This window comes from Myotis daubentonii, chromosome 2 (genome assembly GCF_963259705.1).
Source record: "Myotis daubentonii chromosome 2, mMyoDau2.1, whole genome shotgun sequence".
In the NCBI taxonomy this organism is placed as follows: Eukaryota; Metazoa; Chordata; class Mammalia; order Chiroptera; family Vespertilionidae; genus Myotis; species Myotis daubentonii.
In genome coordinates, this window is record NC_081841.1 from 46,499,018 (window position 1) to 46,518,401 (window position 19,384).

The 19,384-nt window shown below is 40.1% G+C and overlaps 1 protein-coding gene across 5 annotated transcripts in view; it reads right to left on the bottom strand.

Moving 5' to 3' along the window:
• The window catches only part of NELL2 (neural EGFL like 2), a 380,423-nt gene that overhangs the window by 284,744 nt on the left and 76,295 nt on the right, over positions 1-19,384 (bottom strand). For all 5 annotated transcript variants that reach the window (XM_059682635.1, XM_059682632.1, XM_059682634.1 and 2 more), the window contains one exon: positions 3,971-4,121. In XM_059682635.1, coding sequence (XP_059538618.1) covers positions 3,971-4,121 — 151 coding nt within the window. The remainder of the gene's footprint in view (positions 1-3,970; positions 4,122-19,384) is intronic.

Below are 19,384 nucleotides of genomic sequence, written 5' to 3' on the forward strand. Positions count from 1 at the left end.
TACGCCCTCTTTCAATTCCGAGATGCTGTGATGGCTGCCTTTCCTACTCTTTGTCCTGCTCTGAGCTCACTTCAGATACCCTAGAATCCAGAGTGTGCCCATTAGTCTCACATGTCCAAACCAACAAAGTTGTGTGATTAGGTTTCCAGCTTTAACACAGTGCTTGAGATGTTGCTATATAGCTCATTAGTCTGAGAACTTGACTTGTAGCCATTTTGAGGTAGTAGCTACCAGTTAGTGAAATCCTCACGCAAGAGCTAATGACATTTCAGGATAAATTAGGTGTCCTCCATCAGTATAGCAACCTGAACATTTCCCGGACCCTTTGCCCTAGTCTGGTGAAAACTTTGTGAGGTCATTTACGATTTCTGGTGCAGTCATGATGGTCTTTCTCTCTCTTTTTTAAAATATATGTTTATTTATGTCAGAGAGAAAGTGAGAGGAAGAAAGAGAGACAGAAACATCAATGATGAAAGATAATCATTGATTGGTTGCCTCCTGCACACCCTAAACTGGGGACCGAGCCTGCAACCTGGGCATGTGCCCTATCCAAGTATCAGACCTCCTGGTTCATAGGTTGACGCTCAACCACAGAGCCACAGTGGCCAGGCATGATGATCATTCTCTTGATCTTTCACTCATTTCTTCATCCACCAAATATTTATTTAGCATCTAACTGTGTATGACAGCATGATAAAAATGAAGTTTGTAAGTTTAATGTGCAGTCATTGAAAAAAAACTTTCAAATCTAATCAAAAGTTGTTGCCAACTATGTAAAATTGTACACAAACACCCAAGTACACCTTGAAAAGGATTAGAAAGCTGTATCTCAGAGTGTTGTTATGGTGGTTACCTCCAGATTCCAGGACTTTGGGCAGTGGTGCTGGTAACAGTGCAACAGCTGGCTCTCTGTGCTCTAGAGAAGTAAGTCTAAGGTATTGGTTCGTTTATCCATTTGTGTGGGAAAGATCAAAGAGAAAAATTTTAAAAGCACTTATTTAAAAAGTATTTCTCAATAAAAATGCATTTTCCAAAAAAAAAAAGCCCTGCTTTATAGCATTTGTTGATTTCCAAAGTGTAAGCAATCACACATGGTTTATTTCAACCTACCACAGGAATATCAAGTTGCTTACAAAGTTGCAACTCATATGCCAGTATGAGCCCTCTCCAGCACACCTCTGATTGGCTGACTTCTACTTTATGCTTTTCTTGTTTTCAAAATATCTTTAATGATAATAGTGGTATTCCCCCCGACCCAGCCCCCAGGATAAAAACTAGGTAGTCAGGTATAGGGATGGGGGTAGGCTCTATCTTTGTTGTGCCTTTTAAATTTTGAAGCCTGAAATGTATTACCAAATTTTTTATTATAATTTAAAATGTTTAATCCTCGCTAAATATTTGTTACCACTGTGATCAAAAACAGTGAATATTTCTAATGTCTCATATATAATTAATAATATGTATATGTGTGAAACATTAAAGAACAATAGAAGGTGTCACATGTTAGAATGCCAAAAGGAGTGGCTCAGTTTTTAAAACTGCACTGGAGGCTAATGGAGGGAGAAATTCATTCAGCTGAAAGGTCAGTGAAAGCTTCATGGAGATCTGAGTGGAGCAGAGAGAAAGGAGGCGGGAGACACGCAGATGGTGAGCAGACTGGCCACTGTGCCTGGCATTTATACTCCTGCTGAATGATATCACTTTCTCCAACTCTGCCAGTGCCGGAGCAGGCACTGCCCAGGGTCTATTTCTTACTGCCTCCCTCCTACTTAATCTGGCTCCAGGGCAGGCTGCAAAGCAGCCCAAATGGAGATAAGATTGGAGCAAGAGACTGACATGAAGAGCAGAGAAACGGATGCACATCAACTCTGCTAATAATATCAATGTCTCTCAGTGTTCTCCAGCAGGCACCCTGTGGTCTAACTCACCAAGCCTGATTCACAGAGGGACAGCTCCAGTTCTTGTTCTTGTGCTTCCTACCAAGCAGGCAAAACGTGCTCTGATGAAGCGCCAGGACCTCACTCACCCACCTCCCAAAATGAGCTTCCTGCAGCGTGCAGAAGAGCTCTCCCAGGAGCTAGGAAGAACCTGTGGGGAGCTGGGCCTGCACCTAACCCCTGCCAGTCAGAGGATAACAGATCAATATTCATTTTGACAGGCATTTTTCAACATTAACTCTCACAAAAAACACACCTATCATTTGGATACTTATCACAGCAGTCCAACTTGAATTCGATATTATTCTCAAAAGCCAAATTGAGGAAAGCAATTTGCATGGCGTATTTCTTGAAGGACATGCTCCTTTATCAGGGTTTCATACAGCAGGCACTGCTGGCGTGTTAAGCAGGGAAACCTGGTTGTACAGGATTTTCAGACACACAACCAAGTCCCATTTTAAAGACCTCCACTCGGAGACGCACATCACTGGCATCCCTGCAGATGTGCTTTCTCCAAAGTGCATGTGGCGTGATGTCACCAGCGACAGGAAACCCCCTGAACTTGTCCCTCTAAAGATACTACATTTGCCCATAGAAGGCCATTGGGGAAATACGACTCTGGTCTCAGAACCAAGAATGGTTGCATTGTCTTAATCACCCAGCTGGGTTTCAATTCTTTCTTTGCCCTGGTTTACATAATTCATTTTATTTGCATCTTGTTGCCCCAAAGATATCTCTATAAGCCACCTTAATTTTTTTGTGTGAAAGAAAGCAGAGAATAAATAAATAAGTGACAAAGGAAATGAAGAAACAAAGAACAATGACTTTCGCAACAATAACGGGAAAAAAGAACAACATGAACCATAACACAAAGTCTTTCAGGGTGACGGGAGGTTAGGAGATGTCACAGTGGACATGTCAAAACACTGAACTCAAGAATCAGAAGAAGTGGGTTTGGGTCCTGACTCTGTCACTATCAACTACGTGATGCCGTAAAGCCTGAGTGTAAGCAGAGGGAGGGTGAGTAGGAACCCCGCTCTCCATGTCCTCTTGCTAGATTTTGTTCTCCATATACGTTTGCTTCTGTTTGCCCTTTAGTGTTTAGTAAAGATTTGCAAAGTCCAAGGTGGCCTCGTCTCTGATGAGAGAAACCAAGAAACCTCTGATTGCCCCTGAAAAGGATTGTTAACACCTTCGTATACATAAAGCACATTACATACTTAAACTCTTTCATCTTCACAGCAACCTGTAAAGTAGCTACTATTATCCTCATTTTATAGATGAGAAAAGTGAGGTGCAGAGAGGTGATGTGATTTGCCCAAGGTCCACAGATAGTAAGGGGTCATGCAGGTACTCAAAATGATGAACGTGAAGAAACTTTCATTGGCAGAATTGGAGTTATTCTTTCAGGAAGGAATGAATCGTTTTAAGTTGCTTGGTATTATTTAATAGCAATTTATGCATATGCCAGGTGACATGAATGAATTTCTTTTGGCTCCTACCCATTAGTCCCACCTGCTCTCCTGCTCATGCTTCTGCACACGGGAGAAGCTGGGAAATACTAGACAGCATTCTGGTTTAACTCGCATTCAAGGACACAGCTTCAACTGCTGCAATCCACAACTGTATTGAACAAAACGTTTCCTGTCAGGGCTAAAATTCTAAGACTATTAAACTCAAAACCCAGGCAATTTCCTAAAGAAACAGAAAATAGTGTTTTTGAATATAAGTAGTCACAATAACAAGTACATTTGACATTGAGGAAGGTGTCTCATGAGGAATTCAGTGATTTGGTAAATTTGTTTTAGGAATGGTGACTTCTGTGTGCTCTTAGCAACATCAAAAGCAGCTCCCTCTGCTTTGGGGCAGATCTCCATGACTTCTGTTTGTGATTTTGCATAATATAGCACAATTATTCTAGCTGTTTACGCCAATCTTGGATATAGCATGTCTTGCTTTTGTTTACTTCTCTTTCATGTGCTCATTTAACCAGATGTAATAAAAACACAGGAAACTCCAGCAGCCACACTTACCTGTGATCCAAGTGGTGAATGGAGAGAATAACTCCGGAATTTAGGTGGGTCTGTTTTAGAGTCACCAAAATAGTAAATTCATGTTTATTTCTCAGCTTCTGAAAGAACTGGTCCGCTGTAGCAGTGGATGCTTTTATACTTCTGGGAGTGTCTGAAAGAGAAACATACACTAAATCGACTAGAATTTGGTTTTACAAAGTGCCCTTTAGATGCAACATCTTTCAAGAAACAACGATAAATACCAAGTTTCTGACTTCCCTGATAAACTCTTTCAACAAGACTTTAGGCTACTTATAACCAGACAGTAAACCACCAAATTACTGAGCTTGTGTTTCAGGAATCTCTTTTCCAAAATGTCACTGTTGAGGTAAAGAATCAAAGAACCCAGTTTGAAAAAGAAAGTATACTCTCAAGTTTTCTCCTTGTACACTTCCTATATCCTGGACACTACCACCACATCAGTGTCAACAGTGAACAAAGAAGATGTACTTTCTAGACGGGGACCTAAAAGACCACGATAAAGACATTTAGTTTCTCTGACACCTCATGACAGAAAATTGGATTTAAATCTATGTGCCATGTTCCACAGTGATGTCTTTAGCCAGAAGGTTTTCTCTAAATAGATTGTTTAAAAGATCATTGTAATTAGTCACTCTCAGCCTTCTGTGAAGTGGATGAAACATTAAGATCAAATTATCTTACCATATTTGTGGAAAGACTGTCATAGAACTTAATTCCCATGTGCCTCTCTTCTGGCTTAGAGAAAGCCTAGCCAAGGGAGTGCAGAAACCTGTGCCCAGTGCTTCCACCTGGAATATAGCCTTGCACTCCAACCTTACCACCCAAAGGATATAGGGAAACACATAGGGAGAGAACTGGACTCAGTGGACAGGAAAAAAACATCCAAGCCATTTGCTCACTGAGCATAAGGCTCTCCTATTCATAGTGTGTGCAAAGGACTTACGGGAGCCAGAAATTGTTTTGTTTTGGTTTTTCTTGTGATCAAATCATTCTCCTATTTTCTATGCTTTAGACTAGGTAGATTAGTTAAGTAGTTCTCAGCGGAGGAACCACTGGCATTTGGAGAGAACAATCCCACCTCGTGCTAAACTGTCCCATGAACTGCAGAACATTTAGCATGCCTGGGTGCCAGCCCAGGAACTCCAGTGGCACCCAACCCCCAGTCACGGGACAACACAAAGTTCTCTCGCGCCTTTCCGATCATTCTTTGGGAGCAGTGCAGCAGGAATCTCAGAGAACCACACAACCTTCATGAAACAGATTATAGGATTAATCCAAAACTCCCCAACATTCTAGCCCTATACATTTCAGGAATAAAGATGTAATCGCCTGGTCTGTACCCATCACTGGGAATATACAGATATGGAGAAGCCCTCAAGATACCCATAGAATCTCAGAGGGAAGGCAGGGGAGGGGGGATGGGTGGGTGGGAAGAGATCAACCAAGAACTTGTATGCATATATGCATAACCCAGGGACACAGATAATAGGGTGGTGAAGGCCCGGGGTGCGGGGTGGGGGTGGGCTATAAGGGGTAAATGGGGGGGGGACATATGTAATATTTTCAACAATAAAGATTTAATTTAAAAGAATAAAAAATAAATGATACCCATAGACTAGAGGAAGGAACAGATAATCCCAATACAATGAAGGGAATGCTGTAACACACGGAGCACAAAGTGTTGTGGGATCGTGGAGGGAAAAGCAGCCAACATCATCTAGCAGTGGTTCTCAATCTTCTGGCCCTTTAAATACAGTTCCTCATGTTGTGACCCAACCATAAAATTATTTTCGTTGCTACTTCATAACTGTAATGTTGCTACTGTTATGAATCATAATGTAAATATCTGATATGCAGGATGGTCTTAGGCGACCCCTGTGAAAGGGTCGTTCGACAGCCAAAGGGGTCGCGACCCACAGGTTGAGAACCGCTGAAAGGGAAGGATCCATAAAATAGATGGCATTTGATCATGGATGCACCAGCTACCAAGTTGAGGGAAAAGCATTCGATCATAGGACTGGCTTGTGAAAAAGCAGAGCTTGTGAAAGGGCACGCCCTGTCTAAAACAGTGACTAGCAGCCATCGCGGACCGACGGGAGGGAGAGGAAAGCTGGGCTGGACTAGCGGGACCTCCTGTGCCTATGGAATAGACACCTGTCGTTGCTTCTGTCACCATCATCAATTTAGCCTCTTGGTTAAAGAGAAAAGAAAAAAATATAAAAGACACCTATTCACCCTCCCCACTCTTAACCTACAACTTCGTCCGTGCTGAAAGTACCCGGACCAATCAGCAATCCGCGCATCTCTTACTCGTGTCCACAGTATTCCAAGCAGGAGCGGGCACCCGTCCAGGGCAATGAAGTCAGGCCCAGGGGATTTGCTCAAAGTCTTAGGAGAAAGAAACTTTTGTTGTTTTCAAAAAGAAACTTCCTCCGTTCCGATATTCACAATTCCAATATTTAACAATGACCTGCAATATCTGCCATAATCACTGTAGTGGTTTTAAACCCACGTTCCATGTTGTTCTCGCAAAGCCCTGGAAACTGGATGGGGCCACAGTTCCTGCTTCCTTTCTCCATGAGCCAAGGAACACTCTTAGGATTCACCCAAAGGCACGCAGCATGCTACAGGTATAACGGGAGTGACAATTTCTGGCCCAGTATTACTTCCTCTAAACTGCACCACCTCCGACCATGGCATTCTTTATCAGTGCTCTACTGCCACTCACAGAGAGAAAGGCAAAGACGAGAGCAAGACACAGAAAACGATTCAGGAAAAAGTAATTATATAAGATAACATTTTTAGTTCTGTAAGTCACTAGCTTAGAAGTGATTTTAAGAAAGGTCACTTTCCCCATTTGCGTTTCTGTTTCCAATTTGTAAAATTAGCACTCCTGCCTTCTATTTTCATCTCGAGGATTATATAACGTTCAGAGGGACTTCTGGGTTCCCGTGGTTATTACTATACAACCTGATTCTGTTCCTCACCAGAAAGTCAAGTCAAGGAAATGACCATGTGAGAATGAACTTTACTTCATTTCAGTTTTCAGAATTAATCATTTAATTCGGGTATGTATTATGCAATTTCTCAACAAGGCCTCCTGTTAGGAATAAGCATAGAAAATAAAGCATAGAGGTTATCAGAACACACTCTGAGGTCCCAATGCCAGCTACAGAGATTACGCTAGCTCGGGCGGCATGTAAACACCATGAGTTGGCAATTAGGACTATGATACTGATTAGTGTTACTCTTACATGCAGTGAGACTATGGAACCCACTAAGACGACCAAAAGCCATAATACCATCGTGGCAATATTCTGAGCTCACTTCCAGTCTCCCTATTCCAAACTCAGTCACACAATATCAGTTTACACATTTGAAAATGGACATACAATGTTTTGGCAATCAAATTATTCTTAAGATAAAATCCTGCCTACTACTCTCTGTTTCTAGATAACTACAAATGATCGTTCTTTTATGGGCAAAAATCAATGTAAACTGTATTTCTTTTTAAAGAAGAACTGACAAAGGCTGACAAAATTGCCACTTCAGAGAAAAGCAGGCTGAGGAAAAGAGCCTGTAAATGCTACTACGAAGACCTACAGGAAAACTTAGCAACATGCCCATGCTGCACTGGATCCTTCTAATTGGAGAACTGCTTAACATTAAAAGTTTGTCTCAACATTTTCCATTTTTATTGTGTGCAGAGACTAAAAATCCCACTGAGAAAACAACTAGTGGCATTTTAAAGCACTTGTTAATAAATAAGGAAGCTCAGAAGCAATTAGATCAAAATATTCATTTTTAGTCATGGGACTACCAGGATGGAGTGATGAGTTCATGTAGTAAGAATTTCTAGAGATTTAAACAACATGTTATGAATGACCCATATAAGAGGAGAAAGAGGAGAGAGCGGGGGGAGGGGGGAAGGGAGAGGAAGAGAGAGAATACTGGTAACTCTAAAATAGGCTAATAGCCCTGGCCAGTGTTGCTCAGTGATTAGAGCATCAGCCCACAGACAGAGGGGTCGATGGTTCCATTTGGGTCAAGGGCGTATGAGAGGCAACCAATCATATGTCTCTCTCACATGGATTTCTCTCTCTCTCTCTCTCTCTTTCTCTGTCTCTGTCTCTCCCTTCCACTATCTCCAAAAAAATCACTATGGAAAAAATATCCTCTGGTTTGACAGAAATAATAAAAATGAAATAGGCTGATAGACTGTAGCTCAATGCAATTATGTATGTGATAGCAAATATGGGTGTTTACTGAAAAAGGGAGTCAGAGTGGAGCTTTTAAAAGCAGTTGAAGTGCATTAGTAGTAAAAGTAAAGAGACGGGATTTGTTCATCTTTCAGTACCAAAGAAAGTGGTAAGAATTTTCTTTTGCACTTAAACTGCATCACTACAATTGCCATCATGAATTAGATAAGCCTCTGCCCACTGACAGGTCTCTATCCCATCTGCAGGGTGTAGAAACCTCAATTGATTTCCTCCCACATAACCAGACTAATAAAAGTACCATGTTCAAATTCAATTATAAAAACAGTCTAATCCCAGGCATGGTGCATTTGATTGAGAATGTTTCCACTCACCAAATTTGTTTCAGTCTCTGACTATGAAAGGTTGTTGTCTTCTAAATTCAGGTTATAAATATACCAAATTAGAACTATTGTTATAGTTATTGTCCATTGCTCTTACTCTCCCTTCAATATATCCATGTCTTTCGAGTGCAAACTTTCAAGGCAAAATAATAGTAACCATCTTAAAAACCATTAAAATTTTATTAAGGCTGCATATGCGGTTAGCAAAGTCCTTAAACATAAACAATCTCATTTAAGCTTCACAGCACATGGAATAAATGGGATTATTCGGTCCATCTAAATAGAAATTACTGGTGAGAGGAGAAAGGCACAGGGACGCCAAGACACTTGCGATTATCACTGTAAGTGACTCAACATCAGAGGTCATTTTTATGAACTTACTATGTTGGGTACTTGGTTGGAAATCTCGGAGACTCCCAGGTGAAACCTGAAACTGACCCCAGGACATGAGGGCAAGGAGAAACTGAGTAAATAGGCAGGCCACTCCAGATTGGTAGGCAGCCGATTTAATATGCAAGGGAATTTACATATGAGACTTCTCTTGGAGGCAAGTAGAACTCTGCCCGTGCCTACAAGAATCTTAAAAGTTTATATACAGCCATTAACTGGTTTCAGTCACATATTCAGTCAAGATGGTCTCAACAACACACTGTTCTCTCAAAGTTGTGTCTCTGAAACCAGCTCCTACTGTGGGAATGGTGGAGAGAACATGCCCTCCTAGGACAGTGAAGGAGGTGAGAAGCCTCCAGTTGCCTGGATCCAGCTCAAGAGTCAACTAGCAGTCATGTCCTCTCAATGACCTCCTCCAACAGAACTATCAAAGCAATTATGATAGGAGATAGGAATGAACCCACCAAATTCAAATGGTAGATCCACGGTCCCAACTGAGGCCAATGTGTTTCCTATTATTACACGACTAGAGGCCCAGTGCAAGGATTCATGCATGGGTGGGGTCCGGCTGGCCTGCTGACCGACGGGGAGTAGGGGCTATGGGCAGTTGGCCGGCCAGCCTTGCCCCCAATTGGGGTGTTGGGGGCTGCTCAGGGCTCAGATCAAGCTGGTTGGCTGCCGCAGTGTGCATCATAGCCACTTGTCATTCCAGTCGTTCTGGTCATTCCACCGTTCTGGTCGCTGAGTATATATATATATATATATATATATATATATATATATATATATATATATATGCCTAAGTGACTGTTATGACCGAACAACTGGAATGACTGGTTGACCAGTCATTATGACATGCACTGATCACCAGGGGGAAGACACTCAACACAGGAGCTTCCCCCTGGTGTTCAGTGTGCTCCCACAGCCAACCTCCCACAGCCAGCCAACCTCCCCTGGTCCATCCCCCGCAGCCAGCAGCCAGCAGACCCATAGGCCCTGGTAGGCAGCCAGCAGGCAGCCAGCGGGCAGCCGGCAGGCCCCAACCAGCCCAGCCCGGCCCCAATCAGGACTGGACAAAATGGCCCCAATAGGCCCTGATCACTGGCCAGGCCTAGGGACCCCACCCATACACGAATTTTGTGTTCCAGGCCTCTAGTGTATAGATAATATATAGAGATAATGCCCTACCAACATAATGGTGATGCACATTCTGAAGAGTAGTTAAAGTTAACTTTTAAGTTAACTCATTTTAAGTTAACTTTTATAAAAACATATTCTGAAGATAAATACATTTATCTTGATCTTCAGAGCAATTTAGGCTTTTCAAATCTACAGAACTACTTATATCATGTAATCTCTCAGCATTTCAAAACCAAAAGTTTTTTTAAAAAAAATATTTTCAAATAATTCTTCATTAAAAGTTATTGTGCAAAATGTATCAGCAATCCACAACTTTTTAATGGAGCAAACCTGCATCTAATGATGCCACATACCCTTTAGACCTCTGTATGCCCTTTCAATACTAGGTTAAGGGCTGCACGGATATACTATTGGAAAGTCAACCTGGAAAATTCCCTACTACATTTTACTATTCTCATCAATCAGGATAGTAACCTCAAAACAATATCAAAAATGTCTCTCAATTCTACAGCTAATTATAATTTTATTCAGTGCATTATATATATATATATATATATATATATATATATACACATATATATATATGTGTATATATATATTCATGTACCATTTACAAAAATATTTTTGTCTTAATATTGTGAATATGAAGCCACATAAAAACTTACATACAGTAATAAAATCAAAAACATAAGCATCAACCATCTATTCAATAAAACAAAAACAAAAGTAGGTTCTACTCCTGGATTTAGCAACTACATGGTTGACTTTAAGCACACCATTCATGACTCATTTGTTGGAATTTCCATTAATAATGTAGAACAAAATGTCATCAGGATCTAGGACTACAAACAAAATGTCTCTATAATTTGGAGCTTAAAATTAAAGTATTAAAATTTTATCTATAACAGCTATAATACAACTTATTAAGATCATCCATTTTGTTTGTTTTGATTCCATGCTAACAAATAACTTTCTGATAACAATTTGCTTCCAGGTACATTTTCCTTCAGAGAGAGCAGTAGAGATCAACCAATATGAGTATTCTGTTTTAACTCACTGTTATAACCCTCACTGTAGATTAAAATTAAACTTGGCACTTGAGTTTATAACCAGATTAATGCTTTGGGCTCCTGTGAAGCAGTCCCTCGGAATCCCACTAGTGAAATTACAAGCTGTTTTGTTACCAGTAAAATCAAGAGGATAAATGAGCCAAAACAGTATCCTCTTTATCATCTCTTCTTCCAACTGCAATTCTGCTCAAGACTAAGATCAAATCAGCAGAAATGTTAAGCAAATAACAGGAATGATGATGAATTGATGACAATGATGATGATGACAATGTTGACGCTTACCACAACTTTAATAGACTGAATGTATTCCTCTGTTGGTAATGGCTCATTATCTATATATGGCAGCCTCAATAGCATTTGAACATAAGTAACAGTCTTAAGAATCGGTAATATTGTTATATACCTGAAACTAATATAGTATTGTGTACCAACTGTAATTGAAATTTTTTAAAATTTAAACTTATGCAATCTTATTAACCAATATCACCCCAATAATTTTAACTTAAATAAATAAAATTTTAAATAAATTATTTTAAAAGAATCAGTAAATTGCTGGACCTTTATCCAAACAAAATATTATATCAAATTGAACCTAAATGAGAGCATACACTTTGTCAGCTATCATGTGCAAATGTTTTAAATACATAAGAAAAATTAAATTAATGAACTATCATACTTTATGAAACATGTTTCTGCCTTAACTAAAGCTATTAAAACCCCAAGTAAATAAAATGTTTACATTTATTATAAAAATAAATAAATAATAATAAATTTTCACTGGCTTAGCCTTAACAGTAGATCAAAAGGCTCAGCTGTACCTTTGTATACTAATACGAGTTATTGGTATATGAGCTATTGCTTAAACTATCCAATTACTCACCTTCATATTAAGTGTATAAATGCGTGAAGTAGGTGTTTTTCCTTCTTGTAAATTATCCCACATCTAGAACCTAGCTAAATCTTAAAAACATATATACTCTTTATAAAGCTATTAAGAGAGTAACTATAAATGCAAGAGAGATATATCCATACTGATTTTTAAATGAAAACTGAATCACAAGTCATTCCTATATTTTCCTTGCGGTCTAATCAAATATTCATACTGTCCCTAAGAAGTAGAAGAAGAAAAAAAAAGCGTTCATTCAAAAAGCTGACTATCCTTTTATCCACATATGTGCTAGTGTTTGGGGCTCAGCTACAGTAGAATTATTTGTTTAAAAAGGAGAAAACATAATAGTATCAAGGTGAGATTTCTATTATATATATTTATTGTTTGATTATACTTATTAATTGATAAGAAAAAGCAATAGAGAGCTATAATATATTTTACATCTATAAAATGTGATGGTTATAAATTCTGCAACCTCATGCACAAACAGATTCTAGCAGAATCTTTGCTGAATAGCCAAAGAGACAGAATGTAGTGCCCATCAATTATGCAGAGCTGAAGTGCTGAAATTCACAATTTCATCTTCTACCTAACAGGCCAATTTGACCTGAGACATCAATTTTGGGAGTTTGTTCTGCTTTTTTAATCCTTCTTTAATGATAATAAAATCAAATTATTTTAGAATAATAACACACCAAATATCAATTATCATGATTAATCACCCTATCGAAATTGTGCTATTTTTTAACTATTATTATTTTCACTGCAAGAAAGAAAACAGCCCTAACCGGTTTGGCTCAGTGGATAGAGCGTCAGTCTGCAGACTGGAGGGTCCCAGGTTCAATTCTGGTCAAGGGCATGTACCTTGGTTGCGGGCACATCCCCAGTAGGAGGTGTGCAGGAGGCAGCTGATCGATGTTTCTCTCTCATCGATGTTTCTAACTCTCTATCCCTCTCCCTTCCTCTCTGTAAAAAAATCAATAAAATATATTTTTTTAAAAAAAAAGAAAAAAGAAAGAAAGAAAACAGCATTACGGTTATAAAGTATCAAAGGACACAAGGCACATATAATCTGTTCTCAATCCAGAGTTTCAGACACAAGCCCTATATCAACCCCTGCCCTTGTTTCTCTGGGATCCGTATTTGCCTTCCCTTGGTTTCTGAGCCAGGCATAATAATGATGACAGAAAAGTAGGGCTCAGAATTAAGTCTTGTTGCTCAGAAATTCAATAAAAAAAGAGCTCTGGTAATTTGTGGAGACTCTAAAATAAATCATTTCCCAACCCCGCTATGTTGGCCCAATCTACAAAGTTGAGCTATTACTTCAGTTACCCAGCCTAGAACTCTAACCTCTTCTCTGCATATGCATCTGCTTTGTTGAGGTTCTGATACACCCCTGGATAATGCACATAAGATTCACTTCCTATCTAAGCTTATCTCTGGTCTTCACCTGACTAGAAGCTCTATAATCTCCACTACTGATTTTTCTGTTCCAAGGAGCCTTACACTAATCCCACCAAGCTTGCCTCTTCCCTCAATGCCCATTCCTGGGCTAAGGACTGCCTCCAGTTTTCTGCTGACTTAAATTAATTCAACAAAGATATACTGAGAACTTGCTACCTGTTGAGCATTCAACAATAAATATCAGGAATAATGCAACACTACTAACTGTCTACCTCACCCTGGCATACTACTAGTTGTCCTCTTATAGCAACAATTCTCTTTTTCTGTTCAGTAACAAAACTTCCTACTTCCACCTGACCACATGGCTGTCCAGTTAGAAGCTACATTCCCTAGTCCTTTCCAGCTAAAGTGGCCAAGTGACTTAAATTCTGGCCAGCAAGATGTGAATAGAAGTGACATGTGCTACAATCCAGACTTCATTACTGAAAAGGAAATGGATTACTCTCCACTCTCCTTTCCCTCAGAGCGGAATAGGGATATTGTGGTAGCCAAGTTCTTCAGTGCGGACAAGGGCATTATGGAGCCTCAGATGATTTCATGGCAGTTCTACTCATCAGCCCTGGAACCACCTGCCTACCTCTAGATTGTTAATTGAGTGATAAATTTCTTTCTTATTTGAACACTGCATTTTGGGTCTCTTTGCTACAGGAGCTTAGCATATTCGTAAGTACTACGTCTCCAAAAATTTCCTGTGACTCATTGAGATGTTGGTGGGGGGCTGGTGGGGGGAGAGATGGGTGTCATTCTTTAAAACAAAAATCAGCAAAATTTTCTGTATAAGGTAGAGAGTAAATATTTTAGGCTTTGCAGGTCACATACATCTCTGTTAGATATTCTTTTTCATGTTATTTTCTTTACAATCATTGTAAAATGTAAAAACCATTCTCAGCTCAAGGGATCATACAAAACTAGGCCCTAAATCTGGCCTGCAGGGCCATAGTTAACTGACCCCTGGAAGAAACAAATACAGATATAATTTACCCTAAATAGATAGCAATTTTTATTCCATTAGTTAGTTATGTTTAAATCTAGAAAGGAAGACCAAAAGAATATGATAAGAGGCTTAGTGAGAGCAAGTCTAGATGCTGTGAAAGCAGAAAAGAAAGGCGGCAAATCCAGCCTGTTAACTTGCTTTCATCTCTGCCATGGATATGTATTTTTTTTTACTTTTTTTTTTTTTAGTGGAGGGTCTTGCCTTTATTTTATTTTTTTTATTATTGCTTAAAGTATTACAAAGGGTATTACATATGTGTCCTTCCCCCCCGCACCCTTGACAATCCCCTGGCCTCCCCTACCCCCCAGTGTCTTATGTCCATTGGTTATGCTTATATGCATGCATATAAGTCCTTTGGTTGATCTCTTACCCCCCTCTCTCCTGCCCCCCAACCCTCCCCGGCCTTCCCGCTGCAGTTTGACAATCTGTTTGAGGCAGCTCTGCCTCTGTATCTATTATTGTTCAAATATTTTGAGTCATTCTGTGATAAGCTTTCCCAGGGTAGGGGCCAGTTTTGTACTTCTTTTGGGCACCGTCCATGTAGAAAACAATAAGGGTGGTCAATTGTCTTGTTTATTGGTGGTGACTTTGCCACCTACTTCTATGCCTTTTCTTAATAGTGTATCATTGTTAGCTCAAATAAGTAAGGTTACAGAATTATTTTTGCTTTTAAATATTCCTTTGCATTGCCACCTAGTTTAATATTATGATTTAAAAGATGGCATGAAGTCCTGGCTTTTTTGCTCAGTGGTTAGAGCATAGACCTGCAGACTGAAGGGTCCCGAGTTCCATTTCCAGCTAAGGGCAAGTACCTAGGGTGCGAGTTCAATCCCTGCCCTGGTCAGGGTGCGTGCGGAAGGCAACCAATTGATATTCCTCTCTCTCTCTCTCCCCCTCCTCCCTCCCTCACACACTCTCTAAAATCAATGGAAAAAAGTCCTTGGGTGAGGAAGGAAGGAAGGAAGGAAGGAAGGAAGGAAGGAAGGAAGGAAGGAAGGAAAGGAGGGAGGGAGGGAGGGAAGGAGGGAGGGAGGGAGGGAAGGAGGGAGAGAGAGAGGAATGGTAATCCCAATGAACTAAACTATAATACATACAAAATTTACAATATAGTGTTTTATATTGCTATATATTAAGACCAAAGACTCTCTCCTTTCCCCTTGGAATAGGAACTGACAAGTCGACGTGGGAATCCTAAATTTATGAAAAGAAGTTGTCTTTTGTAGCATTCTGAGATGAGTGTGTTCTTAGAAAAAGGAAAAACAGATGGCAAGGTTCAAAACTTCCCCTTCAGATGATTGCTATGTGGGTTGACAATCTTCTTAGAAATTTTGTAAATTTCTGGAATGTCAGAAAAAATAATTTTTAATATATTTTTATTGATTTCAGAGAGAAAGGGAGGGGGGGAGAGAGATAGATAGAAACATCAATGATGAGAGAATCATTGATTGACTGCCTCCTGCATGCCTCCTACTGGGGATGGAGCCTACAACCCAGGCATGTGCCCTTGACTGGAATTGAACCAGGACCCTTCAGTCCCCAGGCTGATGCTCTATCCACTGAGCAAAACCATCTAGAGCAGAAAAAATAATTTTTAATTCATGACCAAGCATTAGGCTTGTCTTCTCTTAGCTCTACTATTAGTTTTGGGGGTAGTTGTGAATTAATCTACAAAAAATGTTCAGGACACAAATTAATGTCCTTTTCTCCTGTGTAAGATTAGATTTTTATAAACAATTCAGGCAAAAAGTCTATACAGTGGTCTACTTACAATTTCTTCACTATATTTTATACTCTATACAACATAGAACTAGGCATTAAAATAACCCTGGAATTATACTGCAATCAGGACTTAACATGTCACATCCCATCTTCTCAACACTTATTTTCCTTTAACGATATTCCACAGCTCTGATTATTTACTATGCACCTCCATTATTTTTCAGTGTAGCACTTTGTGCCACCTTATATATTTGTTTCTTGTCTAATTGCTTTATATGACAGTCTTATATCCTCAGAAAGACTGATTTTAATCTCCTTGAGGGCAAGAACTGTACATAATACTTCTTTTCTATCCCAATAATTAGCAACAACAACAGCCCAAGATGAGAGGAGTTCAATATTATTTGTTGAATAGAGTTAAATTGATTTTCCTTTTCAAGGTTTGGAAGAGAAAACAACATACCTACCTTGGTTGTGTAATAATAAGTCACTCCCATCCCTCCTAATTCTCCACTGAAGCACGGTTTATAACCCTGGACTCACTGCACAGCTCTAGGCAATACATGATAATCTCTCTCTCTCTCTCTCTCACACACACACACACACACACACACACACACACACACACAATTTATCCTGCACAAAGGTTCGTGGACAGATCCCGGAAGGCACAGCCCATACTAATTACTTTGTCCAACTATCTCATTAGTCCAGGCAAGAAAAATTAATAGGGTCTAAAACTCTATCGAAACCATAGTTTCTGAGTGCAGTTTAAAACAAGCTGTTTTTCTTCATTCCAGAGTTTCCTATTTGAATGTTATTTTAATTCACACATTTCATCCACATCCACAAAAGTGTTTTCTATCTAGCATTTGGAAGATAAAATGGATATTTCTACCTTCGTATCACATTTGGATATGGCTCTGAAGTACATATAGATATGTGAAAGATATATTTCCATTTTGAATTTAGGAAAGGAGGCCCACACATCAACATGTTTCCTATTCAAATACCAACATCCAACGTTTCATTCACATATTTCCTCATTTGCATGCCCTCTCTCCCTTATCCATACAATTTCATATTCACTCAATAAGAATATACTCTAATTTTGTTTTTCTTCTGATTTTTTATTTTTAAGAAATTCTTGTTCATTCTTCCCTCGTTTCATAAAGTACATACATAAATGCAGAAGATATAAATATAATATATCAATACATATGTGTGCATGTATACATACACACATGCATATAACTTTTGCTATGGTCAGTCTACAATTTATAAATTTGGCTGTTTTAAAACACCATTGGTTGATCAGTTTTCAAGACTTTGGCCTGCATTGTTATACAGAAGCAATATTATACGTGACAGTTGGGCCCTTAGTAGAGTATTCTGGTTTATGAATCCAGTAGAAATACCTGGCAGCTCAATAAGAAAGGGAGACTTCTGGGAGCCAAGATGAGATAGAAGTATGGGACAATTGAGTAATCTGTAGACTAGATGCTGAAGAAGGGCCAGTAATTCAATTATCTAATAGTCAATGAGGTAAAGGGGAAATCAGACTCAGCTTAAGTTGGAAAATGCAGGCAGAGGAAACAGAATATACAAAGCAGGGAGGAGTGCAGAAGCATGATGCTCTCATGGACTTACCAGTAGTTAAACTGCAAGAGCCCAAGGTAGAGAGGAGGAGGGGGTGGGAAGTGGAAAGAATCTAGGCAGGTGTTTAGGGACAGATAATTGTTCTGTAATCAGCCTGTTCAGAGGCACTGTCACTCAGAGAGCTGCAGGGCTCAGCTGAAACCAAAGCAGAAGCCCAGTTTTATGACCTGGACCAGCAGAGTGGGGCGTAAGGAAAAGCTATGACTCAGGAGGCATGTAGCAGCACAGGGCTCTTCTTAGGAACAACAGGTACCAGTCATCAGCTCCGTGAATTCCACCGGCTGTACCCCACACTATTCGAGTGGGGTCCCAGTCCTGTCAGAACTGGTTCAAGAACTGGACGTGGTTGGCATGCAAGGCCTCTGCACCCAAGCCTAAAAGTGTTAACACAGACCACCCTTCAGCTTGGCCTCCAGGTGAAACCACAAACTTCCAACTTAGGACGTCAAGAATGTCTCCTCCCTAAACATCATTTGTAAAGGGAATAGGGACTGCTGAAACCAGTTTGGCTCAGTGGATAGAGCGTCAGTCTGCGGACTGAGGGGTCCCAGGTTCAGTTCCGGTCAAGGGCATGTAACTGGGTTGTGGGCACATCCCCAGTGGGAGATGTGCAGGAGGCGGCTGATCGATGTTTCTCTCTTATCGGTGTTTCTCGCTCTCTCTCTATCTCTCTCCCTTCCTCTCTGTAAAAAATCAATAAAATATATTTTTTTAAAAAAAATGGAATAGGGACTGTTCTTCCCTGAGCCATGGTAGGTCACAGGAGCAAGAGCAGGAGCCTGAGATGCTCCTGGCAACTCTGAAAAAAAATGAAGGGAGGAAGGTAGAGCTAAAACTCAGGGGTCCCCGCACTGATGGTGAGACATCTGGATGCTCACAGCCAGTGGGGGAGGAGAGAGGACTCTCTAACTAGAATGCCACTGTTGAAAGAGGCCTCCCCATTCTCAGAATATGCTTGGAAGTACTGGCAGTGTCTGCATATGGATCAATGTGAGAGGTTTGTGATGCTGAAGTTCAGGTGTGATGGCACTAATATTTTTCTTCTTTTGGTGGATTCTTCTAAGTTTAAAAGAGAGATTTTTTTTTAAATGAGAAGAAACATCTTATACTTAAGGGAGGGGAGGCATATAGTGCATGAGGTGGCCCCAACAATGACATGCTGCTGCCTCTACAGCGACCCCTACAGTCAGAAACAGCAAGCTCCTCAAGGGTGGGGACTGGGCCTGTTTTGCTTCTATGGTTACAGGAAGCTTCTAGGACAGGACCTGACACACAGCGAGCCCTCTGCAAATATTTCTTGAATGAATAACGAGAGCCAATATTTACTGGGTGCTTGTTATTTGAGGCACCTTTCTAAGGGCTTTTTTTTTTCTATTAGTGAAGTGGGCACTATTAGTTAATTGTTCTAAGTCAGGGTTCCCCAACCTCAGCCCTATTCACAACTAGGACAGGTAATTCTTTGTTGTGG